At 40.0% G+C, this 27,312-nt stretch overlaps 1 protein-coding gene across 1 annotated transcript in view; it reads left to right on the top strand.

Annotated features, from left to right (window-relative positions):
• Nucleotides 1-27,312, top strand: part of KCNH5 (potassium voltage-gated channel subfamily H member 5) — a 160,545-nt gene that overhangs the window by 44,394 nt on the left and 88,839 nt on the right. The window contains exon 7 of the mRNA XM_021554525.4: nucleotides 13,930-14,359. Within this exon, the coding sequence (XP_021410200.1) occupies nucleotides 13,930-14,359 (430 nt within the window). The remainder of the gene's footprint in view (nucleotides 1-13,929; nucleotides 14,360-27,312) is intronic.

The raw sequence follows: 27,312 nt of genomic DNA on the forward strand, positions 1-27,312 counted from the left end.
ACTTGTTTTAATTTTTCTCTAGAGCTTTTTATCCTCAGGGCCATAAACAGATTTGAACATTTTAACAGTTTTATCTTAGAACACCATTTAGTGGGGTTGTTTGTTTGTTTTTTAATTCTCAATTCTGCACTTATATATCCTCACTATATAAAACCTACATTATTATTTTTTTTTTTTTAATGCAGGCTTTGCTGCAAATTTTGTAGAGCTCCTTTAAAATTCCATCCCTGTCTCTGCATGCTGAGTAGCATCTTTTGACATGGTTCCATTTTATTTATAGCAAATATGACAGAAGTGATAATACTTGCAGCTTAAATTCAAGATCCTATGAGGGCTGTCCATCTGAAACCAGGTTGTACAGTCAGGCTGTGTAAGAAGGTGATATTAGCAAGGTTGTAGATGTAATAAATCTTTTTAAGGTAACCAGTTTCACACTCAGAGGAACCTGATTTTTATAAAAAATGCAGCACTATCTCCAGATTTTTGGTTCTTTAATATGTAAAACAAACTTAAAATTTCTGTTGCCAAGCAGGACAGATTTAATGGATGAGGTTAACCTCTTTCTCTAACCTATACTTGGGAAATAAACCATCTGCAATATTTGTGACAGGGAAGAGAATCTTGCCACAGAGCATTATAATTGAGGCACACCTAAAAGTGACAAACTTTAATCAAAATGTAATAACCATAGCAAGGTATCATGAATTCCAGTGGTCCTAGAGCAGCTGTCATTTGCTTTCAAAGAAATGAAACATTAACTCCTTTTTAATAAAGGAGACAACAGTAAGATTGCCTTGTCATGAAGCGCTGTGTTGTGGCTCTGGAGCCTCCAGCAGGTACCAGTTTATATTTACTTCATTTCCCTCCCCTCCAACTCCAGCCTTCCCTAGTGTCTGAAAAGAATTGAAGTGATTTTGAAAACAGGTATGTAAACAGTCAGCCTTTCCTCCCTGTGTCTATATTTTCTCTTTTCCCTGTCCTTCAGGGGAGATCTTCTTATTTTTTTTGTGATATGTCTTGATTTGTGACATTTAAGTCTTTTGAGCTGCTTGCTGTGTTCTGGGTGGTTGCAGTTATTAATGCTCTTTATCTTCATTTGGTTTTTAACATTTATTTTAGCTGGTGCTTTTTGCATTGCTTTTTGGCTCCCCAGCATCAGGGTGTTCAAACACTCTAAAGAATAAGTAAATCCATAATCTATATTTGGGAGAGATATTCTGATTAAAAGCAATGTTTCTTGTTAGAAAGTGGGTGTTTCCTTCTTAAGGCAAGTAGGGGAGAGGAGAGTTCTTTTAGCTCTTGAATCTGCTAGGTTTTAGCTCTCTGCCTTGGGCCTGGGTTGGATAAAAGTGTTAAAGTTGATGATTGTGGCATTTCAGATAAAGCTGCAGAAAATGAGTTCAGCAGTAAAAACCTTGGGTGCAGGTCCTGGTTCTCTTTGAGTTCTTGGTATGGTGGAGAGGGATGGACCCAAATCAGAGCGAGCAGCCCTAAAATCCAGCTGAGTGAAAGGTGACTTCCCAAATTTCCCTTGTAGTCCTACATAAAGCATCAAATACATTTTGCTAGTTGTTAAGGAGCTAGGTGAGAAGGGGGAACACTATTGCAGGGGGTTTCTTTTCTTCCCCATGGGCAGATCTCTCACTCATGAAGAAGGATGTGTCCAAGGAGGTTTGGGATTTTTCTCTGTTGTATATGTAGACTGCTCGATGTGATACAAGTGCTTGAAGTGAATTAAGATGCCTTAAGCACTAGAGTACTATTTATAATGCCAAAATTAAGTTCTTCAAATGCAGCCAGTCTTGGCCAGAGTAGGAACTATGTCATTTCCCTCACAGACAACTTTAGGTGGAGGCTGGAGTTCCCACCTGAGGCAAACATGACTGAAAATCAAAGTTATTTTGTTGCTGAGTACATGTAGAGGCTTGGTAGAAGGATTTCATGGAGAGATTATGACACACAAATGGAGAACTGGGGGGGGGGGTTAAGATTATTTGAGGCAGAATTAGAGGTGCAGGTTTCCAGGGCTAGAGTTACAGAGCCAGGCTGTTGGATCTGCTCGGGGGGATTGGGATGTGTGAGAGGGAGGGGGAAAGGGAACATAATGAGAGACACCTTGCACAGCACAGAGTGATCTCAGGTGATGTGATGGATGAGGAATTAAGTGGCTAAGTGCTATTGAAAGGGTAGAAAAACAAGGTAAAATAGGCTGGAGAAAAATTAACTAATGGAGAATCCTTAGTGGGACATTAGATTTAGGCAACTTGTTAGGATGATATTCCCAGAAAATAAAAAAAATGCCTATCTTTTCTAATTGGGCAGCATATTCTGCACTGAAATACATTCTGGCTAAACAAAAACCACACAGAAAACCTTTCCTGTACAGAAGTGGGACAGGGGACAGCATAGTGGGGAATCCAGGCAGTTTTCAAGGAACAAGCCAGAGCAGACTGTGTGTGCTCAGAGTCTCTGAAACTTGGCTGATTTTTTTTTTTTTTAAGTATAAAAGTTCTCTGAGACTTCAGATTTAATCTAAAAGTGTCTGCCTGTCTCTTTTTTAACATTATGCAAAAAAAAAAAAAGCACTAAACTTTGGATTAAAATGGAATATGGTGTTTGAACCCAAAGATTTTTGTCCCACATGGTTCCTGTAGGAATTAGGATGTGAAGTCTGCAGCAACTGGAAATTGGATTTTTGTCATGAAGTTACATGTTGCTTGTAGTGCTTCTAATTTTTTTTTCTCTGAGTAATGAGCTGCATGTAACAACTCTTCCACTGCTGTATGCACTGGTTTATAAGATTTATGAAATCATGACTCCCTGCTTTTGAAGCTGGAGAATGATGTCACCTCGAGACTTAGCCTTTATATTGTTCTGTCTATTAGAGAGAGAAATATCCGACCTCTCTCAGTCTGGGCTACCAAAAAGTTGTTTGTAACCATTTTCTCCATACAAGTCAGAATTATCAGTCTCATATTGTGATGGAATTGTCAGCAAATTTGCAGGTGCCCAAGGATGCTGATCAGGTATGGTCAAACCATACTAAAATCTCCCTTTGGCACCAAATATTTTGATTGGCATCCCTGGACACCAGGATATTGGGCAGGTGTTTGACTCTTGTCTTCACATGCATTTGAGCCTCTGCAAGTAAGTATTTTGAGTAAATATTCCCAAAATTAGATGGATGGACAAGCTTTTGGCCAAATAGAAAATTCTTCCATAAATTAAGGGTTAAATTCAGCTGAGAAAGCTTCTTACTATTTTGAAAAATCAGATTTTTTCCTGCGAATTTTAACTGATATTAATGAATTTCTGAGTTTGTCATGAAATAAAACCTAGAAGCCAGAAACATAGTCCTGAAATGACATGTCACATACTGTGAAGAAAGGGACATGAAGTCAGGGTGGTATCCTGAAGGTTTTCAGATGAGTTGTATAAAAGATCATCCTTTCTGCAGAAATTAATTTTCACAAGCCAATGGCTGGAATTGAAAGCAGAGAAATTTAAATTACCTAAACCAAAGTTCTGTGCCTGTTGTTTAATAAGGTAAAACTACATGACCCAGTGGCCTTTAAAATTTAGTGATCTATGCAGGGCATGGTAAAGCACAGTTTCCTTGTAATTGTAATTTTCTTTTAATTGCTATTATTGATCTATTTCAGCACTCTCAGAAACGTCTTTGTATCACTGCAATTAATAGAAACTAAAATTGCAACGTCTGTAAAATTGAAAGCAAATAAAAGCTGATTAAGCTGCTGTAGCCATGTTCACACCTGCAGTGTTTTACTGCAAATATTCCCTTTGTGGGAGGTATTTGAAGGAGGGTTTTTGGGCACCAGGCTGAGTGGTGTATGCAAGGTGAAGATGAATTGGTGCCTTTCAAGAGTGTGACTTTGGCTCTGAAGTACAGTCTATGGCTTGCTAGCTTTTTGAAATCTAGGTGGCTGACATGGAGAAAATAATTCCCAGAACTAAATCCTGGCTGCAACCAAGTGTTAAACTTTGATGGAAATTCCTAGCAAGTAATGACAGAAGCACTAACCTTAGTACCTGGCATTTCCCCCCTTGTTATGCACTCAGAAGACAATTAAATATGGAGAATGCTGTCATTCTGTTGTAGTGTGTGAAAACCCGCAACAGAATAATACAGTGGCATGGGTATGGTATTAACTTATAAATGTATCCACTGTAGGTATATATTTTGTAGAATTTCAACCATTTTCACCCCTTTCCCTTAGTAACCTCTATTACCCCATTGCACTGACTTGCAGAATTAGCTTTTATTCTAAGGTTTTATTAAAGTTCTGCCACTGTTTAATAATCAGCTTTTTTTTTTTTTTTTTTTTTCCTTAATTAATTAACCAGCTACTTTAATGCTGTACAAGGTCTGGGATATGTCTGCAGGTTTCCCTATGGAGACACCACCTGAAAGTCTCCATGATGTGAGGGGCAACTTGTGAAAGGAAGGAGCTGAGCCAGAGCAGTGCAGGGGGTGGTGGGTGACCTGATAGCCTCATACAGCCCTCTGATGTGGGTTATGGCATACTGAACTGCAATTTGATGTCCCAGTGGTCTTTTTAAAATTCATTTTCTTCTTCTTCTTCTTTTTTTTTTTTTAATTTTACTTTAATGTGATGCATATATTACTGAGAAGCAGATGTTGGGTACAAGCCATTTAAATCTAATCTTCAGTCAGAGCTGTATAAGCTGATACAGAGTCCAGTAGAGGAAATTGTTTGTGGAGCCCTTTCAAGGGAAGCTTGAAGTCCTGTGTGATCCCTGTTGCTCACAAAGGAAGGGAAGGCTTGCAAAGGAGATGAGGAAATGAAATAATCTGATCAGATGCTCACTGAAGTGATGCTGATGGGAGCAGCACAAATTCCCATTTTGTCCTTCGCCCACTTTCCCTGTGTGAGTGAAAATACTGCCATGATACTGTCTTTTCTCCCTTTTTTTTTGGGCACAGTGATGCACTAACAAATTAGTAGTTTAAAATGCCACATCCCCCTTATCTTGCATCTAGAAAAAATGTTTTGAAATCACCCTTCTCTTTATAACCTCAGTTTTTTACTGTTTGACATGTGCTGCACTGTATGGTTGTGCCATAAACAGTTCACTGGAAGTTTGTTTATAATTTTACAGCTTATTGACATTTGGGTTAGAGGGAAAAAAAAAAAAGTTTCTCCACCCCCCTGGTCAAAAACCAGAAAATCAATTCCAAGCAATAAATTTAGGGGTACTTTCAGAAAATTCATGAAGAAACTTGCTTGCTTACATTTTGCTGTAAAAACTCAAATTTTTGCTCAGTGAAGTCACTACTCCCATTGCTTCCAGTGGTGCTGGGTAAAGTATTAACTGAGATCTGCTTGTATCTGGACCTGAGATCTAGTGCAGATCTGGTGCAGAAGAAGGAAAGCCCTTTACTCCTGTGTGTATCTACATAATTGAATACAACTCTAAATTCTGCACTTACAGTGGTGACAAATCAGAAATGTCACTGGTTTTTTGGGTTTCTTTGTCATTCGCTCATTTTGATTTGTAACTATGCAACTTTATTATATTAATTGTTTACCAAGAAATAAAGATTTCTGAGACAAATTGGAAGATTTCTTTTAACATTAACTCCAGTAAAGCAGAATTAAGGAGCTAACCAGGGATTCTGGACCTAAGCTCTACTTAAGTAGCTAAGCACGAAAATTTCTTTTGGGAATGATTTGCTGGTTGCATTTCAAACAGCCTTTTACCTCCCCCAGGATACTCCTCCTGCACTGCACAGAGCAGGACGTTTTTGGTTGTGTGCCTGCAGGTTCACCTGCTCATATTGGCAGTGCTCACCATTTCAATCATTCCCAAAATCTGCAAGCACTTTGCTTTCTCTTACATCATGTAACTAGTGTTTGGTGGAGATTGCCCAAGGCTTAGAAAAATCCTGCCTCTTTCACTGCTTTAATACTTTAATTACAGAATTCACAGAATCAGCTGCGTGATTTAATTGGGTGATTTTTTTGGTTTTGTTTTTTACTTCTGGTGAAGAGAAAGGTAAGGAAGATTTTGCCCACGCATCTTTAAAGAAAGTATTTGGACTGTATTTCAAAATGTGCTAAGCATGGGATTCACCTGATGAAACATGGGGCCAGGCATTTTCCACAGGGAGATACAGGCAATTTGGGGCATGGCTCCTTATGTTCTAAGATGCACCTCCAGAGTCAATCTGAGGAGTCATTCTGCCCTAAAATTTCTATTTCTCATCCTTGGATGTAGTGGCATTACTGTGACTAGCTTAGATGAAAACTCCTCTGAGGTCTAGTTTGGGCTGGGGTGAAATATATTCCCCCTTGAGACTGTATTTGTCTCACTTTGATTTTTCAAAGGATAAAAGCAAAAGCAGAAAAAAAATAGGTATAAAACTCACAGGGTGATTTTGAGTCTCTGAGTCATCAGCTTTGGTGAGCAGGTTCATTGTGTCACCCATCCTGATCAAATATGTTCATTGTATCACCCATAAACTGGTCAAAATACACCTTTCTTCATGATGTCTTCATAAATCTCTCTTAATTTGCAGTCTGTGCATTCCTCCCTGTGCCAACCTCCTTGGTTAAATATTTCTTTTCACTCCCTCATGTTTATCTCCTTGATGTGCTTAGAAAGAAGTCATCCCTCCTCTGCATAAACACGCCTATTTTCCTTTCCTTAGTTTAATCAGACTGATCTTGTCTAGACAACTCATTTATGAAATTTTATGAGCATTTCTGTGGCTGTTCCAGCTGCCTTTCTCTGCAGGAAATGAAGTTCAAATACATCTCTTTAGGGCAGAGCTTTACAGATTACTCCACGTGGAGAATTCATCTTCACTTTGCAACTGGGGTTTGGCTTTTCCTTTTGATGATGGAAACATTCAGCTGATCTGTCCTGGAGCTGGGTTAACCTCTGCTGTGAGTGCAGCTCAGTGATTGCTCTGAGTCATGTGGGATGGGTGTGTGGGATTAGCCCACATACCCAAATATTTATTTTTCTCAGAAATCTTCAGTTAAAGATCCCTGTAGTTTTAGACATTTTTGTTAAGTTGTGCTGTAATGGATGCCTTGGGACTCTATATTGTCAACCTTTATCACATTTCCCTTTATTCCCACATGGTTATTCTCTGTTCCTGGCAGTGTGTTCCAAAGGTGCCATTAGTAGATTCTATGACCATATACTATTTCTGTTTGTGTCACTAAGAAACCAGAAAAATCATTAAGGGTCACCACTTGTAACCCCTGCTAGACTGCCTTTTTAGGATTTCCATTTTTCCACCATGTCCACAAGTTCTTCAGTCACCCTGGTATCCCAGTGGTGGTCCCTGTTTTCCCTGTGTTTCATAATAATTTCACCTCTTATGTTAAAGAAATACTGAATTTATTTTATTTAGAAAATGGTCTGTATTATCAGAGAAAACTATCAGGAAACTTTGGATGGATCCCATCTAGGCTAAGCTTAGCTAAACTACTGCTCCACTGATTGAATTTTGATTTGCCTTAAAGTTTCTAATTGCTCTTTCCCTTAACATTTGTTCAAGTAATATATCTGTTTATTTCCTTCTTCATGCATTAGATTTTCTGGGAAATATCAACACCATTTTTGGAATGCTCACAATTAATTTAATTTTTAGCCCAAGCCTGGATTATTTTTACTTCATTGCAGTTTGATCACTTTCGTTGTTTTTTTTTTTTTTTTTAATTTTGAATTTGAAGAATCATTGGGTATTTGTTTTCATATTTTTTGGAAGGAGAAGTTCAATCTGGCATTTAGCAATTCTTACTTTATCACTACTTCCTCTCTAAGGTGTAGTTTTCTGGGTTTTTTTAAAAATTTTTTATATATTGCAAGTTCTCTGCTTCTGTTTTCTTCCTCTGGGTGATTATTTACTCATTTATAACTGATACCCAGTTTTACAAGTTTTTCCCTTTCTTTGAGTTACAACCTTTTGTACCTTTTGATGTAAGGATATTCCAGGTGTCTGACTCTTCTACCTCTCATAGTCCACCTGTCTTCACTTATTACTATCTCCAGTTCAATATTTATAATTTACCAGCTCTTGCCTTTTAGAGAGCAAGCACCCTAGTCCAGTTTAGTTTGTGATTGTTCACTTTTTTATGAACTGATTCAATTCCTCCTTCAAGCCAGTGGGGACTTCTGCAAAGCCCTGCCAGGAGTGAAGTGTACATCACATTATGTGGAGTAATTTGCTGTTAAATGAAGAAATGAGCATGCTGCTGCATCTGCAGAGCATCTCAGCCTCCTGTTATTAATAGCATTTATTCCCCAAGCTCATCTGGAGCAGGATCAGTCTCACCTTGGGTGGCAGTGCTCTGCAGTGTGTTTCTCTGATCCACAGCACAGGTTGGGCTGCTGTGCAGATCCAGCTCTCTGGGTTTCTGGGGTGGGTTTGGCTTCTCCTCCCAGCAGTGACAGCCCTCAGCTCCTGTGTGCTCAGTGGGAGGGGAGGGAGGTGATTCCTCCCCTCCCCGTCTGTCAGAGCTGGAGGTTGCAGGCAGGTGGGGTTGATCTCTTCCACCAGGCAGCACTGACAGAACAAGAGGACACAATCTCAAGCTACGTCAGGTTTAGGTTGGATATTAGGAAATTTTTTTCACTGAAAGAATAATAAAATACTGGAATTGTCTTCCCAGGGAGGTGGTGGAATCACCATCTCTGGATGTGTTTAAAAAAAGACTGGACTTGGCACTTGGTGCTGTAGTCTAGTTGTGGTGTTAGGGCATAGGTTGGACTTGATGATCTTAGAGGTGTCTTCCAGCCTCATTATTCTGTGATTCTGTGATTCTGTGGGGTGAATTACCCCCCTGACATGCCCACTGCTGCTCCCCAGGGAGGAAGGATGGGCTGCTCCCAGGGACAGGGTGGTTTGCCATCAGCTTGCAGCATTCTGTGGGATCCAAAGGGTGCTTGGAGCTCAGTCCATGCTGTGGCCACACAAAATCATTTTCCCCATTTGCACAGAGGTGAGCCCTGGCTGCAAAATCCTCTGAGGATTGGATCACTTTGGTGGAAGTTTTGCCGTAGTTGCTTGTGTCCAGCATTAAGATGCTAGTTTAAATTTGGTTTAACGTCTGTATATGGTGCAATCGCCCTTTGCTTGCAGTTGCAACATTTCCTACCAACATTTCATAGCTCTGGTTCTTGGCCACCCCATAAATTCTTCAAAGCCACAGTGTGCTGAATGTTAAAATTGAGTGAAAAGTTGTTCTTTTTTTCCTCTGACCTTTTCTGAGACAGTGTTTTCTATTAAATGATGCAGTACTGATCCTCATTTTCAAAGCTTATTTTCAAAGTATTTCAGTTTTAGAACACATTTAAAATGCGTATTTCATTTCTTTTTGTTGCGTGTGTACCCACAGCTAACAACAAATAAATAAATAATCATGGAGTGAAATCTAATAGAAAAAGTGCCTAGAGTTAAAAACACATTATTCCCTAGTAGAAAGAAAAAGATATGCATGATTTACCATTTCAGCATACTGGGATTTAATTTTGAGGTTTATGCAGAATTTTGTATATTTAGATGGTTGAAACTAATGGCTGTTTATGTTTTTTTTATTTTACTTTCAAAAAAAACATTTATGCAGTAATTTCCAACTTCAAGAAAGATTAATTAGATTAGCAAGTAACCAGCTATTGTTTTTCAGATTTTACAAACATGCAGCTCTGCTATTCAGCTGCTCCTTTAGTGTAAAACAGACTCTACTCTTTTTTCCCTGGCTTAGGAGGTTTTAGATAGAGTCATTGTGGGCTCAGATGATTTCCTGCCCCTGTTAACCTTCATTTTCCTTTGGTGACAGTGTTCCCTTCATCCTCTTGCATGTCTGGCTCCTGACCCCTGTATAACACAACTTTATCAGCTTCATCCTTCCTATTGCCTGGCTTATCAGGGATTCATTAAGTGCAAGAGAACTTTGCCCCCTGTTCTTGCTGGAGGTGCAGAGATCTGTTCCCACGCCGTGCATGGCAATTTTGGGAAACATTTGTCTCAGTCCCGTGGCTGGAAAAGTTCATCTGGATGCAGACACACAGCTTAGACACTTCTTTCGTTCTGGAATATGGTAGTTTGAAAGTGTGGTACCATCTAGGGTCTGAAATGGCAAGAGTCAAGTAGTTTAAAAGGAAGGATTGGTCCCTCTACATGTCAGACTGAGTGCTGTTATCACTTGTGACTCCACTATCAAATTTAATTTCCCTTCTTAGTGTATCAAGAGGATTTGAGAACACAGATTTTGAAAGGTGCTTGTGTCAAGCAACTTGGGCTTTGTTTAGTCATGAATGTCTAAGTTAATTCCAAGTTAAACATCCATCCCTCAAAAATATCTTTTTGGATAAATTTGACAGACTCTACGTCTTTTGTACAGCTTCAGCTGTCTCCTGAATTGAAATGGTGGTACAAAAATGGCTGGTTCAGAGCCACTGCTCTTGTCCTCTCCTGATCCAAAGGCCTTAAAAGTCCTCGGGAAGGTCTCCCGTGACTCAATTTGGAATAATTAAATGGATGATGTGTGTCAGATGGGATTTTGGTTCCAAACTTGACACCCAAAACGCAGTTTTGGAGTAGGTGTTTTTTCAGATTTCTGCAGCTGAGATGATTGATGATGAGCAAGCTGAGTGTCCTCATCTGTTTAGGATGTGATAAAATACATAAGCCAAAACCCCAAGGGGCTGGATTGGATGGCTGATAACATAAGGAGATATTCTCAATTACAGAACGCAGCCTAGCAGCTGTTCCAGACAGTTGGTCCCGTTGAAATGGCAATGGAGTCACAAATGCTCCTCCCAGAAGGTTGGATCTCCAGTATCCAACAAGTGCTTTATTCACACCATAAATAAATCCAAACTGGATTACATGGCCCATTCACCTTTCTGTTTTGATTTCTGAGTGCTAAAGTTACTTCTGTCAGAGCAGATGCCCATCCTGCAGTAGGAGGGTTTTCAAAGTATTCATTATGGAGCATAATTACAGTTAAAAGAAAAATGCAATTAAAGGCAGCCTGCAATCAATTGAGTTTAGAAAACTGAATTTCTTAATTGCCCAAATATAATTCAAGGCTGTTAGTCTTTCACATAACTTCTGTCAAAGATGTTGCTGAATCTGAGACAAAGCTTTGCCTATTAACAATTGTGTATTAATTGCTGGCAATTTTATAAGTATGAAGGTACTAGCTTGACCCAACCAGTAGTTAGTGCATATGTGATTGATACATACATACATACATACATACATATATATATATATATATATATATATATATATATATATATATATATATACTCTATGTGTGATATGTCACATATTCCTTTAGCATTTATTTAGTTGCTGTTTCCTATATAGTGCTTTATGGAAGAGGCTTTTGAAGCTTCCAATATTGTCTATTTTGGAAGATTAGACATGAGATGTGAATATCTCTTGTTTTTTTGGCTTAAGTAAGGGGTCAAACTGAATAGGCTTTAAGATTTGCAGTGAAACTTGCTTAAATGAATTGCTCTTTGGAAATAATACATTTCAAATAAATAAATTACTCTTTGGAAATAATACATTTCAATGTCAGCTAAAATGAAATATTTCTCTTTGTTTTATACATAAAAGATGTGATTGTTACCTTTGCTTAGGGGAAAAAAATGACAGCACAAACTTTCTCCCAGACTTTGGAATAAATGCTGTATTTTTGTATTATTTGTATAACTGCTAAATTGTCCATGTAACTTAGAGAAGATGAAGTGTGGGTGGGAGATGGAGGTCACTGTGTAAACTCTTCTGTTCAAGGGTTGTTTTTGCAGTAAAAAGTATAGCGTAAGCTGTGCCACTGGGACAAACTTCAACTACTGGGTGTATAAAAGGGCCCCCCAAGTTTGAATTCCAGGTTTTTAACTCCTTCCATGGTCTTAATCCTGGAAATGAATGGTGTCTCTAATAAAAACAGAGTTAATGCATCTCTGTTTGACCAATGCAACACGATTTGATCCTATGAGAAAAACACCCTGCTGTTTTCTCCCTCTTATGAAAGTTGAAAGCTTTCAAAGTCAAGGTTAACTCAGTAAAATATACTGTAGAATAACTATGAAACTAGTCTGAAGTTCTCTCTCGTTTGTTTTTTTTTTTTTTTTTTTAATGTTGATATTGTTACTGTGGTGTTGGACCCTCGTTCAGTAGTCCATTGGCCACAGTTCATTGTGCCAGGAATATTGGAAGGGACTTCCCAGTTTATTGGAAAACTTGGTTGCTCAGAGTGTCTCCCAGTCATAAATCCTAAAGCAAATAAGTAGATACACATTTAGATGGAAATAAGGATGATACTCTGATATCTGTCTTGTGTAAATGCAAAATGCAGAAATCAAAATGGGAAAATTCCACTTCCCTCTGTGGTATTAGTCATCATGAGAGCTTGAATGCAAATATAGAGCTTCAATTTATTAAGGATTTGGGGATCTGAAACACATTCCAACAGGATTTGAAAAGCATACAAGAACTGTGCCAAACAGATTACATCTAGAAATATCAGATGTATGTTACCCTTCAAATGCTGGGAAAAGGGAAAAAGGTGCAAAAGAGACAACGGTTTTTTCTGGTATGGAAAACTCCAGAAACTCCAGTCTTTTACTGTTTGATAATATAATTAGCCAGTGTTTTGACTAGACTGATTTGATAATGATGCATAGAAAAGGGCAATTTAATCTTGGCTCAGTAACTAGGAATGTTTGCCTCATTGCTTTCTATGTCTTAATTTTTACTTTAAATTAAATGTCTTCAACTTCTGAATGTTTTATATTAGAAACCTTCCTTTACAAATTTTCTATTTTGAGCCACTAATTAATGCACAAGTTAGTTATATCATGGGATTGCAGTAGATCAGGAGCATATTTTTGTTCTCTTTCTGCATCTCTAAAACTCCCAAACCATTTGTGCATTGAGAGGGACATACACATTTCTTATCCTTTCTCAGATGTTTCTATTAATTTTCTGATGGTCCTTGTGCTCTTATTCCCTAAATATTTGTATTTCCATTTATTTGTATGTCATCTATCTTGTGTGACAGGAAAAAAACAACACTGAACCAACACTTGCTTTAGGAAAATATCTGTTGATTGGAGAGGAAATTAAACCTGTATGCAAAGGCACGTGCCTTGTGGTCCGTACTTCCCTTGCTCAGGAAGGTGATGTGCCCACAGTTGTTTAATTCCATGTTCAGTCAGGATGCTTCTTGTAAATAAAAAAATGTCAGGATGCTTCTTGTAAATAAAAAAATGTCCAGAGTTATGTTTGAAGGGTAATAAGGGGTGGAGAGTGTTGTGTAGAGACAGTTACTCAGCTCCTGTTTGGTGGATGAGAGTAGCAATAGGCAGATTACTCTGAGTTTCCCACTTTGATTACTTTCTGATGTTTCTCTCAAGAATCTGTTAATCTTGAGGGTTCTTAAAGTAGGTGTGCCCCTGTTTTGGCCAGAATAACAATCCTCTGCTTGGATTTAATAGCAGGCTGTTCTCTGGGAAACTTCAGGAGGACTCCACAGGGCTCGTTTAGTTCCATCTGTGACTTCTCTTCCACTTCCTTTTATCTTCTTGGGGTCAAAAAAGTCTCTAATTTACTTCAAACTGGTGAAGCATTGAACCACTCCTTTTGTAATAAACTTGCTGTTTCCATTTTGGATTCTACAGAACCCTTCTGTTGCTTTGAAAGACTGAGTTTGAACAAAGTAATTTATCCACCTGGTGAGTGCCAAACTCAATTTAGCCTGGCGAGGACAAAAGCACTGGAGGGACAGGAGGGTTTGATCTTGTATTCTGTTATCTGATAGAAAGATTTTAAGCAGATGCAGGAATTGCTGTATAGCCTTCTGTGCTCACCAGCAGGATATTTCAGATCAAATAATGCTTTTTATTCCTTTCCAGGGAATCAGTAGCCTCTTCAGCTCCTTAAAAGTGGTGCGCCTTCTACGGCTGGGCCGGGTGGCCAGGAAGCTGGACCATTACCTGGAATATGGTGCTGCCGTGCTGGTGCTGTTGGTGTGTGTCTTTGGGCTGGTGGCCCACTGGCTGGCCTGCATCTGGTACAGCATTGGGGACTACGAGGTGATCGATGAACTGACCAACACCATCAAAACAGACAGCTGGCTCTACCAGCTGGCCCTGAGCATCGGCACCCCGTATCGCTACAACAGCACGGGCTCGGGCCAGTGGGAAGGAGGGCCCAGCAAAGACTCCTTGTACATATCCTCCCTCTACTTTACCATGACAAGCCTTACAACCATAGGATTTGGGAACATAGCACCCACCACTGATGGGGAGAAGATTTTTTCGGTGGCCATGATGATGGTTGGCTGTAAGTAAAATCTCGTTTTCTTGTGTTTAAGGGAAGTTCTGTGGCCAGTACCCTGCTTGTATAGTGCACTTGCTTTAAGCTTTCTTGAAAAGACCTGTGTTACCTGTAAATAATAATGAAATGAACTTAGAATTCTTGAAAACGGGTATTGAAATGATGTAGTTACTGTACCTTTTAAATTGCTGTCAAGGCTAAGTGGTCTGGGTACATAAGTGTGCCCAATGGCAAGTTTATACCTGAGGCCTCACCTTTGCACTTTAAATATGGCTTTTAACATGTTTGTAAGGTCTTTGCTAGAATTTGGTTAAAAGTTACAAAGTGTATATGAATTCAGGTAGTCTGAGTTTTGCTTATAAACTTACACAAGCCTGGAATTGTTTGATGTGGTTTTACCCAATTCTTGAAACATTTAGTGGTTCCATAAATTGATTGTTTGCTTTATGGCACTGCTTTGAGATATAAATACTGATTTTATCTTCTGAATGTGGTGTCCTTTGTCACCAGCAAAGCTAGAAGTGAAGGAAATGGTGAAACAATATATTGCACCTTTTTTTCTGCTTCCTGCTGTTTCACAGCTCTCCTGAAATTGTCCAAAATCAGGAGTGGTAAGGCACAACTCTCATTTCATGTGCTGCCAAGGTTATATCACTGAGGGGCTCTACAGATAAACAGAAATCTTCAAAATATAGTAGACACAACTCAAAATGTTAATACCATTTGGAGAATTATTTTTCTGTTAAATCAGTAACTCGTGGTATTTCTCTGGTGCTTTCTATTTGCTGAGCACCTTGCAAACACTAAGCAATTATGTAACAAGAGAGCAAACAAAACCTTTTGATAATAAGATCTGCATAATCTCTCTGATAATTATCTCAGCTAACACTTTAGAGCTCATCTCTGAGAAATACTGAAATATAAAAGGGAAGTTTTCCTGCCACAGTCTTTCTAGATCTTTACAAGATTAAAGACATTTGTTTGTAGATTTTAAAATGCTTTTTTAAAAGAGAGGTTGCAATTTTAGGACTCTTGCAGCATGGTGCAATGAAATTTCTGCTGAACACCATCTTTATATGATGGGTTGATGTGTTGCAAAACATCTCCAAGTCCATAAAAAAGCAAATCCCCAAGCCAGAGCACTAGTGAGCTAATGCAGATAGGTCATCAAAAGCCCATAGGAGCTGATGTGCTGTTTGTTGACAGTGATTTGTGGTATTTACAGAACCTGGGGATTTGGAGAATAAAGTGGATATAGAACATTTTTATGCATTGCAATATTTGCTTCCCTCTTTTTTTTATTGTTTTTGTTTGTTTTGTTTTTGTTTGTTTTTTGTTGTTTGTTGTTTGTTTGTGTTTTTTGTGTTTTTTTGTGTTTTTTGTGTTTTTTGTTTGTTTGTTTTTGTGTGGGGTTTTTTTTTTGTTGTTGTTGTTTTTTTGTTTTTTTTTTCTTTTTGTGGGGACTTGTCCTGTTGAGGGCGATTTGACAAAAAAACTAAACCAAAAAACTAAGTGGTAAATGACTTAAGGTGTGATGAGAGCCATAAAAACATGATGAATGCCACTCCTACTATTTATGATGATAACAGCAACAACAAAATACATGCATGGCCTCAGCAGGTGAAAGGAAAGGGATATTGTAACCTGCTTTGTGTCTGTTCTAGGGGGGTTGCTTCCTTGCTTTTTCATGTCTAAAACTCATCCTAAAGGCGGGGAATACAAAGTAGGAGGATCAAGATTGACACTGGCAACAGCCTGTGTATGTGGCACTGGCTAATAATTTCCATAAGCATTACCTACAAAATTACTAAATGTAGACATCAACTTTATAAGTAGCAGCTGCGAGTTTAGCAGTTGGGCAACTGTGTGTAGTATTGTAGGCTTTTAGATGATCTAAAATTTAGAGGATCTAAAATTTAAGAAGTGTGGCAAAGGGAGTACTGAGTTGCTTATTGCATGAAAATAATAACACCAAAATAAATGTGCCTGCTCTTGCGAGAGGGGTGAAGAGCACTGTGGCAGGCAGGAAGGCTGCAGACAGGAGAAACCTTTTTGGTTTATTTACAAGTAAAATTTACAAGTAAAAGTGCTCAATTATCATGAAATAGTGAATCTCCTGCAACAACATCAATGCATATTTGAAGATTTCTAATCCATGCACATCAGTGTGATGAATGCTCCTGACTGAAATCCAAACCTTGATTGATCTTTTTCCACTGGTTAGAAAATAAACTAGCTTTGGAACAGGCACTGGTCATGGGCTTAATATTGCAATATTTGTGCAGAGAGATCAGACCTGCAGGATTTTATAGACATGTTTTGCAGAGCTGGCTGCTGAAAGCCTGGGACTCTGAGCTCCAAAATGAAACAGGGAGGCACAACAAATAGTTGATGGAAAATGCAATTTCCCAGGCATTCAGGGTGTCCACTGAGTTCTGGAGAAGGATTTGGCCTCATGAAAAGGTGTAACTAAGAACTGAGTTATTTTCAAACCAAGATATTCTAGTTTCTCTTTTGAAACAGTGTTTTGAGATAAACATTCAGTAAAATTCAATTACAGTTCAGTCAATAAATATGTCTGGTCCACAAACATGCTCCTGTTATAAGCAGAGAGAGGCTGTGAAATACCTTTGGTAGTTCTCCTGAAGAAGTTTGCTTATACCATTAGCTGATATTGGCAGTGTTTTGTTTTTTTTTTTTGTTTTTTTTTTTTTTCCCTAACAGACTATGCCAAATAAATGTTTCAAACTTAGCACTGGAATCAGAGATAGTAATTCATCACAATCCCAGCTGCCTACTCATGCAAACTGCAGATAGGAAAGGAAATCTTGCCAGCCTTGTCAGCGAGCTGCAGCTTCTTCTGAAAGCCCCAAGTTTCCTATTCATGCTGGTAAAGTTATCAGGACCTGGGAGGAGTATTTGGAGAGATTTGCAAATCCTTCTGGTGGGCAGGATTGCAGGATGGTGTTCTTGTTAAAAATAGGCAGATTCAGATTCTGTAGGTGCTGATGAAGCATTGCTTGGTGCGGGGCAGGGGCGGGGGAAGCTCTGATGGATGGGGAGTTTTTCAGTGGGATTGGCAGCTTGTCACTTGCTTCTTCACTGAGGACAGATCGAGTGGGATATTTAAGCTGAAATACATCACCTGTCTTGCAGGAAAGAGAGCTTTGAATAACTTAACCTCATCTTGTGGAGCTTGCTTCAGATTTCTTTTTGCCTCACTTGCTTTATCTTGGTGTCCAGTGCTGCTTAGTATTTTTTTTTTTTTCTGTTGCTTCTTGACACTTGAAAAGCTAAAAATAGCAAACAAAGCATCCTATGACAACAGAGCAAGGTTTTTACAAGGGTTGTTGTTTAAATACCTATTGTGCGTTTGCTGCCTAGGGTTGCTGAATGTGCATTGAAAATCTGATTTTTGTAACGCCTTTTGTGTTGATCTAGGTCATTTCATCCCCTCTCTGTGCAGAGCAGAACAAATAGGTAGGCCTGTCAGATCCTTTGACTGCAGCAGGAATCATTTATCATTCAGAGAGGACCTTTGTTGTAAACCCCCCATTATCTTCTGTCAGCTCAGAGCCTCCAAATCCCAGCCTGTGCTGCTGCGTGTTGCTCTGCTTCTGTCCACAAGCAGCTCTAAGGCTCCTGCAGCACAGCCATAGATGCTGATGTAAAACTGACTGGGTTAGTGTCTTTCACAAAAAATAAAAACCCAAAAACCCAAAAAAACCACCACCACCAACCCAAAAAGTCAAAAAAACCACGAAAAAAAATCCCAAATCGTATGAAGAAAGAGAACAGAAAGAAACTTTTGGTGCATACACCATCACTATGTTGCAACTCAGCACAGCCAGGCCTTTAGTGATCAGAAAATAAGGGAGAAAGCGTTTTGGGGAAGGTGGCAGTGTGGTTGGGTGAAACAGCTTGAAAAGTTCAGGAGAGATGGGGTTTTTTGAAGGAAGAAGTGAATGTTTAAACAATAATACACTCATGATTTCTTCCTTCCTGTACTTGAACTGTGGGAACAGCAGCCAGCCTCCCAAAGTCCTTGTTTAGGCAGGGATAGAGTTAATTTTATTCCCAGGAGGTGGTACAGTGCTATGTGTTGGATTTAGAATGAGAAAGATGTTGTTAGAACACCGAGGTTTCAGCTGTTGCTGGGCAGTGCTTGCATGAAGTCAAGGACTTTTCTGCTCCTCGTTCCCTGCCAGCGAGGAGGCTGGGGGCACAGGGAGCCATGAGGGGACACAGCTGGGACAGCTGGCCCAAACTGGCCCAAGGGACATTGCACACCATATGGCATCATGCTGAACAGTACAACTGGGGGGGCTGAGGGGGACTGGTCAGCAGGCAGTGAGCAATAGCATTGTGCATCATTCGTATTTTGTATTCTTTTTTCATCATTATTATTTTTTCCACTTCATTTTCTGTCCTGTGAAGCTGTTCCCATCTCAACCCTTGAGTTTTGCCTTTTTTTTTCTGATTCTTTCCCGTATTCCAGTGGGGGAGAGGGAGTGAGCAGGTGGCTTGGGGGAGTTTTAGCTGCCTGCTAGGTTAAAGCACAACACCCGGCCTGGGGCTCAGAGGGTCTCTGACACATTTCACGCTGCTGGTGGAACCTGGAATAATGGGTTTGGCCCTGTCCATGTGCAACAGTGAAATGGCTCTGTGTGGCACAGAGCAGATTGCAGCATCAGCCTGGCCCCATAAATATAGCAATTACAGGAATTTATTTGTCCAGCTGAGTGCACCTGGCATATACATCCAGGCAGTTGGAGAAATCCAGTATATTCCACTGGTCACTGAAATGCTCTGATCATCTGTGCAGCAAGGGAATATCAGAATGAGATACTGAAGGCAGGAGTGTCAATGAACATTGAATAATTCACTGTTTCTCAGGCTGTAAAAAACTCAGAAGAATCTCTTAGTTATCCATTGGTCCCCAGAATAGCTGAGCAAAGGGTGCTTTGTTGTTCTTCCTTCAGGGAAATACTTTTATTTATATACATAATTACTTTGGCTTCTATTTACTCCAGTTTTATGGGGAGATGGTTGTGGAAGAGATTATATTTTTCAATGACTGGTTTTAAATTACGGTGAAAACATGCCTGGCAATTCACATTGGTTTTGTGTATGAGCAGAATAATTTGTTGTAGTGTTATTGAAGGATACCTCTCTGGAAAATGGGAATGTTTTCTAGATTCCTCTTTCCAAGAGTTTCTAGTTTAATGGCTCAAAATGCTAACTGGTTTTCCTCTTAAAATACCCAGCTTCATGATTTTCAGCTTTGAAAAGGAGACAGATGTACTTGCTGTCACTTGGACCCCGAGTTACTGCTGTTCATGGGAGAGATGATGAAGGACAGTGTGGGTGGGTTCCTCTTGATATCATAGAATCACAGAATGCTTTGGGTTGGAAGGGACCTTAAAGATCACCCAGTACCAAACTCCCTGCCATGGGCTGGGATATGTTTCACCAGAAGGTGTCTGCTGGACACATAAATATAGATATCATTGATATCTTAGTTATCTATATTAAACACATAGATGTCCTGCCCTCCTTCTAATTTATTAAACAGAGAGAATAAAACTTGCTCTTTCCTTTTTAGAATTGGTGAGATGCTCTCATCTGAGCCACCTCTGGCCCTAAACTCTCCTGTATTTGGCAAACAAACGCTGCTGACTGCTCATGGCACCCCCCTTGCTGCTGCTCAGCCCTTTCAGAGCTGTGATGTGGGGTGCCTGGGGCTGTCAGTCAAGTCTCCATTGATCTGTCAAAGCTAATTCATGATTTCAGTGGGTTCCCTCATTGTTGGAGCAGCATTCTTCGTCAGTTCCCTGCCAATTTACGGGAGTTAGCCACTTGAACGCCGCGTGCATGAATCATGGAAGTTTATCTAGCAAATTTGCTAAGCAGTGGCTAAGCCCACGCGCTGACACAACAGTGTGTCATTGTGGGGAAGCGCTTGTCTGGCAGCCTCCCAGACAAGCAATCCCAAGAGCCCATAGGATTTAATTTTTGATCCTGAGGAAAGTGTGTAAGATAGCACCTTCCAGCAAAAATCACTGCCAGCAGCGTAGATTAAATTGTATTTTTCCCAGCGACAGATACTAATAGGAGGCGGTTTTGCACCTGTGAGAATTCACAGGCTGGAGTGTTTAGCTGTGGTTGAAATCCAGCTGTACCCCTAAGGGTGTCCTACAAGAGTCAGTTCTGTGGAAGGGCAGTTTCTTTTCCTGCAGAGGTCTGGATGTGGGAGAGATGTGGAGCTGCAGAGGGGTTTGTTTGACCTCTTCAGCAGTAGAGAACCAGTACCAGTTTTTGTGCTGCTCTTAAAGTTTCTTAAAATGGGGGCCAGTGAGGGGAATGTCAATTCCAACAACAATATGGCCCTGCTAGCAAGCTCTTAATTGTTTCTTAGAATCACAAAATGATAAAATTATTTGGGTTGGAAGGGACCTTAAAGATCATTGGGTGCAAACCCTGCCATGGGCAGGGACACCTACCAGGTTGCTCAGGTTCCCTGGCATTGAATACTTCCAGGAATGGCACATCCACAATTTCACTGTGCAACCTGTTCTGCTGCATCCAAATCAGGAGAGAGTAAAACTGTTCACTCACATTTACCCATTAGTGCAAAAAGAAGAAAGCAGTACAGAAAGTTACGAGAAGTTGCCTTGCAAGGGAAAATTTCCCCTCTTGAGTGCCATTGAAAAAGCATTTTGACACTTTAGGATTGCTGAGCCATAGCCCAAGTGCTATTAGCTCTACAAAGAAAGGATATCAGGGTCTTTCCGTGGTATCTTTTAGTTGTTACTAATCTTACTTATGTCTCACAGCTGGGGCAGATGAAGTATTTTGAGCCAGGTTATTAGTGTCAGTGCAGCAGTTGAACTTGGCAATCTCAATGTTCTCTGAGCAGCTGTATGAAAAAGCCTTAAGAGTATAATCACATCTCAACAGTAAAAAAAAAAAATCAAATTACTCTCAGGGAGTAAAAGATGCAGCTTCATCCACTTTTTAATGGAACTTGAGTCTAAGAGTGAGATCATAAAATCATCGTTTAAGTTGGAAAAGAGATGTAATGTCATTGAGCCAGACCATTACCCCAAGCCCACCACTAAACCATAGTCTTCAAATACCACATCTACACATCTTTTAAATATCTCCAGGGATGGTGACTCTACCACTGCCCTGGGCAGCCTGGTCTGGTGCTTGACACCCTTTCTATGAAGAAATTGTTCCTAATTTGCAATCTAAACCTCCCCTGGTGCAACCTGAGGCTGTTTCCTCTTGTCCTGTCACTTGCTACCTGGGAGAAGATACGACCACCCTCTGGCTACACCCTCCTTTCAGGGAGTTGTAGAGAGCAATGAGATCCCTCTCATCTTTTTTTTTCTCCAGGCTAAGCACTTACAGCTCCCTCAGCTGCTCCTCACCAGATTTATGCTCCAGACCCTTCCCCAGCTCCTCTTCCCTTCTCAGGACATGCTCCAGCACCTGGTTGCATCCACCAGATTGGGGCCATATGTACCTTGTTTTGCTGTAATTCTGTCAGAGCTGGAGATTTTAAAATATTCAGGTTCTAGTTTATAGCAAAAACATATGTCTTTATATAAAGAGCTTTAAAACTGTAAAACAGCCTCCTTGGGAAGCTTTATGGGATTTTTTTTGTCAAGGTTATAGCTAGCATGTGTTTATATAAGGTTTACTTTTATTGTCATTGGCTTAATGTGTTTAAAGGAAATTATGGTATCAAGAGAGATAGGACAGTGAGTGGGAGAGGTAACAATGAAGAAGGAAATGTTATTTCATCCTGTTGAGCTATATTATTTAAAACAACTGAAAATTGTTATTGAATAAATGATACGTAAATGTTGAAAATGAACCTTTATGCTCACACACAGGGTACAAGCAATCACCTGAGATGGTCCCAGAGGGGTTATCAAGTAGTCCTGGATTACTCAAAACAACTGTATCTCTCAGGAAACAGAAAGTGTTAATTAGCCCAGATAGATCAGCAAATATATCTGACTGGCTAAGAACACAACCCAGCTCAGTTTTATAGCATATTGTGCTAGAGGGATAAACAAATCTGAGATAAAAGATAAACCCCAGAGTATCACACTGCTTGGATGGAAGGGGCTCGGGAGCCCCTTTGTGTTTGCCTGTTCTGAAGTTTCAGAGAGCCAAGTGAGTGATCTGAGTGTGTGTCTGCACAGAGATCCTTGGTTTATTTTGTGTGCCCAGGAGATAATGCCTCTGTGTGTTTGGCATTTAAAAGGGAGAGTTACCCAAGAAAGTCAGGCCAGTTAACAGGTACGTCCTGCCTGATATCACTGGAGAAGTGCTTCTCACTGGGCCCTGCTTTCAGTGGAAAAACAGGTGTTTTCTCTTAAATCTCATTAATATTGGCCCAGTTTTGCTTGCAGATAACTGCTGTGTTTTATCAACTGGAGGGGAAGTTAGGATGGGCAGTTCAGCGAGGAGATAAATTATTTTAACAAGTGTCCTGTCACAGAAAATTTGAATTATACCATTGAATCAGGCCTTAAAATACTACTTTTCATGTCCAGCAGGAGACTTCTGTGCTTTAATTTTATTAGGTTGACTTTGAGAACTAAAAAACCATGTGACATTGTCACACATCCAGAGGCGCTGACAGAGCTGGGGGTTTTGTGTTGTTTTGTGTAAAATAGACAAAAAGCACCAGTCTCTGGGAGGTTTCATTATCACAGTACTGCCTGTAACACGTTTGGTGGTAGTTGGGGATATCAGGTAATTGGATGAAAGATGACAGGTAGCAGTTCTTGGTTTCTCATTGCTTCCTTTCTGTAGGTCTGAACTAGTACAATGTCATGTTCCTCTTGAACATTCTGAGCACTGAGGACTCGGCTTGTGTGTCTTTCATCCTCATTCATCTTTCCTGTGGCTTTTTCTGCAAGAACGTTGGTAGAACTGGGAAAAATAAGTATACTCTGTGTGTGAGTATGACTGTGGGTTCCTCCTTAAAGAGCTTTACTCCTTTCCCTTCCGTTCTGGAGGAAGGACAGGAGAGCATCCAAACTGGCATCTCTCCCCTGGGTACCTGCTGTGCATCCCTGCGAGTGCTGAGTCAAATCCAGTTGCGTTTCAGTAGGAATATTTTGGTCATGAATGATTAAGACTGGTTTTCTTCCACTGGCCCGCAGCCAGCGTGGATTTGGCAAGATGAGTTCATGGCAAATTAATCAGATTTCTCTCTTTGACAAGATAACTGCCTAGAGAATAAAAGGAATTGAGTAGATATAATATATCTGAACTTTTTGGAAGTCTTCTGACAGTTTTTTACTTTGTGGCCGTACAGTGAATGAGTGAATGATCTCAACACGGTCATAACGAAGTTGGTGATAACTGATTGAACAATCTCTCTCAAAATATAATCAAGGGATTCGCTGTCAAACTTGGAAGGAAGTGCCAGCGAGATTTTTGCCCTGCGTGTGGTTGTGCTCAACACTTTCATTAGCAGAGATGAGTGACAGAACAGAGAGAGAGAACAGAGAGAACAGAGAGAGCACATTGGGAGAGTTCTGGGAAGGGTTGCAAGCAGCTCAGATGACAGCATCAGAATCCATAATGATCCCAATAAATTGGAAAGGCGTCCCCAAATCAGCAAGGTGAATGTCAAGAGAGGGAAATGCAGTGCACCATGTGCAAAGAGGGCAATCAAATGCATAAGCACAGTCTAAGGAGTAACTGGGTCTGGTGCTGTGAGCTGGAGAGGATTTTGGAGGATATTGGAGGAGGAAAGGTATAGGTGACTGCAGATTAAAGTAGCAAGATAGCAGTGGGGTAAAACCTGTAAATTTCTCTTCAGAAACTATCAGGAGCAGTGCTACAAACACGCTGAAAAGGTATTTATTCTGCTGGGACTAGAACTAGAATCCTTTCTTTTTTAGATACAGCACTTTAAGAAAGCTGTAGAGCAGCTGGAGGGAGAGGAGATCATAAAAATATTACAAGGCAGGATCTCAAGGGAACAGTTGGAAGAACTGACTTTGGCTTAAGCTGATGGAAGCTTAAGGGGAGCACGAATATTGACTTCTACCATGGAAAGAGTGTGCTTGAAAGGGAAAAAAATACTGATCTGTGTTTCCTGGAGGGCAGTCAGGTCACTCATGAGGGAACGAACGACTGATGTTGGAAACAGGGATTTCAAACACCAGTCCACCAAAAATTTTACAGTTTTGCAGATCATGGGCAGAGCCAGCACCAGATTTGGTAGACTCCAGTTCATTGATGAGCATTGCTACAGGTATCTTTGTTCTTCCCTCAGGACTGCACTCCCTTGAGGTCCCTCCCAAGCCTACAAATCTCTGATGCTAGAGCAGAGTAAGGTACAGCTACAAGTCCCTGCTATGTCTTAGCAAGGCCAAGCAATCAAAGCACACTTTTTCTAGGTGGTTGACCATCCCTAAACATCTAGTGACTCATTTCAGTACAGGAGTTCTGACATTTTTTGGCTTTAAAAATTTTTGTAACTGAAATATAATTCTGAGCTGAAAGTCCTTGCCTCTGGGTTTTCATAATGACTTTTTCATCAATGAAGATTCGCACTAAAGAAAGAAAAAAATCATACAAGACATTTTGTTCCCCTCTGCCTTTCCCCCCTTCTCCTTATTTCTTTAAAGTTTGGGGTTTTTTTAAATGCTGCATCTTTTGGTATAAGAAAATACCAAAAGCATATGCTGGAAGTATAGTAGAAGGATGGAAGTAAAATTTTCCTTGAAGACTGAGGAAAAAAAAAAAAAAAGAGCCATTTGGGAGCAATTTGCTTACTTCCAGCTATTTATCTCTTTTTCCAGGAGAAAATGGGCAAGCAGGTAAAAAGAAGAAGACCAACAGATAGAAAAAGTTATTTTTAAAAAGTTGAAAGATTAGTAAGCTTTTATCTTACTTTGTCTACATTTTTGTTGTGTAACAACATGAAGGATTTTCTAATAGAGCAGAATATTTAATTTCTTCCAAAGTGTCTCATGAAAATTAAAACCTATCTCAAAGTTCTACTGTGAAGTGTAATCAGAATTGAAAAAGGATGAAGTTGATGGGAAAGGGTTTATAAATATCTGCTGCTGATTTCTGCATGGTGCTGTGACAATGGGAGATGGAGTGGAGGCTGCATTCCTCTGCAGGAAAAGCCCAGCTCTGTACCAATGGCATCATGTTGGGAGAATTATGTCAGTTCTTCCTCAGTGGAAGGTGGTCAGCTCTGAGGTAAAAGCCCCTTAAATTGAATTTTTCCTGAAGTTGGACACTGGGAGGAGCAGTCATATCCATGGCCCTACAAAATTTGTGGTTTTGCATGTACATTCCAACAGTAATGGTGGCAGCTATGGAAAAAGTTGTGATTCTTATGTTGTATGGGCAAGGTTGAGCAACCTGAACTCAGCATCAGTGTCACCCAGGCAAACACTGTCAGCCTTTGAATGGCTGCTGCACCCCTCAGGTCTCATCTCTCTTGCCTCATCTGTGATCTAAGGATGTTAAGTTAAAGGCTAGAAGGGCAGAATGAGGTGGGATGAATTCCTGTCTAGTTTTTAAATTCATTTTACTCAGTCCTTCAGTGCTTCCTGAACTGGGAACTTGAAACTCGTGGTGTGTTTTTAAGTCCCACTGACCTCATTGTTTAATGAGAACTCACCTTTATGTGTTCTCTGGCCACACACCACGATGAAGGGAACATTTCTGACATTTCTGCTTTATTGGTGAATCTTCCAAGTATCAGCAAGCTGGAACTAGGGGGGTAAGTCCCATTTTTAGGCTCATGCCTAAAATCTATGTAGGTGTATTGCAAAAACTTCAGCATCTATTTCAATGAGGTCCCATGTATGGATTTTTTTTTTTTTTACCTGATATGTTTGAATGACACCTGGTTGGTAAAGACATTGGAACAATCCATCGTTACTGTATGTGGTGAAAGGACAAACTTCATTTTCCTCCTTCTTCTTCCTCATCCAGGAACATTTCAAAGCACAAAATCTGATGCCTGCTTCCACTCCCTTATTTTTGAATAGGAGATCAAGGCACAAAAAAAAGTTACCACTGAGCTTCATTAATGCAAGCATTTCCTGCTGAAATTGATGATCCAACTTACCTAAAGGAAATGTAACTTTCTAGTTAATCAAACACAATCTTGAAAGGGGAAAAAAAAAAGTCAAGTCAATAAGATAAGAAAAACCAAATCTTCTTGTCTGAAGATGAATGAAGGAGGAGAGAAGGGGAAGACAGGTGTGTGAGATCCTACAAAACCTGTGGCACATCCACAGCCCTTGGAGGTTTTTGGCCAGCCCTGCCTTGCCCCGTGCACGAGGTGATTTTAGCAGAGCCCTGTCCAGTGAGGAGCCAGGATGAGTGTGTGATTCCATGGCAGTGATGCTGTGCTGAGCCCTACCACATCTCGCACTTTCTGTCTCCTCTGGGAAGTCAAGGGGTGGCACTGGCTGTTAAATGGGATGTAAAATAACAGAATTGGAGAGATTTATCTGGAACATTACTCTGTGCCAAAATAATAAATCTTTATTGGCTGAACTTCCTTAATATTTTTCAGGGGTTGCAACAGATGTACCTTATTTGTGTGTGTGTTGGTGAGCTTTGGAGCAGGGTTACAATTTTACTTGGTAGATCCCACAGGCTGCTTTGGATGTTTTTGAAAAAAGTATTTTTTCCCCAAGCTTCTGAGCACTGCAGCTCTTTTTTTATGTTCCACCAACTGCTAAGGGAGCAAAGCAGGTGAAAGCACAAGCTTAGAGCTAGTTTCTGTTTACCCTGTTAAAAATCCAAACAAGCCCAGGAATAGCAGAGTATTAATGAATTAAATCATGAGTGTTTTGCTAAACAGAGGATTTAATGATAAACGTTGGGGCCCTCCCACTTCTCCCTGTCTTAGGAACAACTGAGATTTAAACTCCCCTGCATTATACACA

Source organism: Lonchura striata, chromosome 5 (genome assembly GCF_050655825.1).
Source record: "Lonchura striata isolate lonStrDom1 chromosome 5, ASM5065582v1, whole genome shotgun sequence".
Lineage (NCBI taxonomy): Eukaryota > Metazoa > Chordata > Aves > Passeriformes > Estrildidae > Lonchura > Lonchura striata.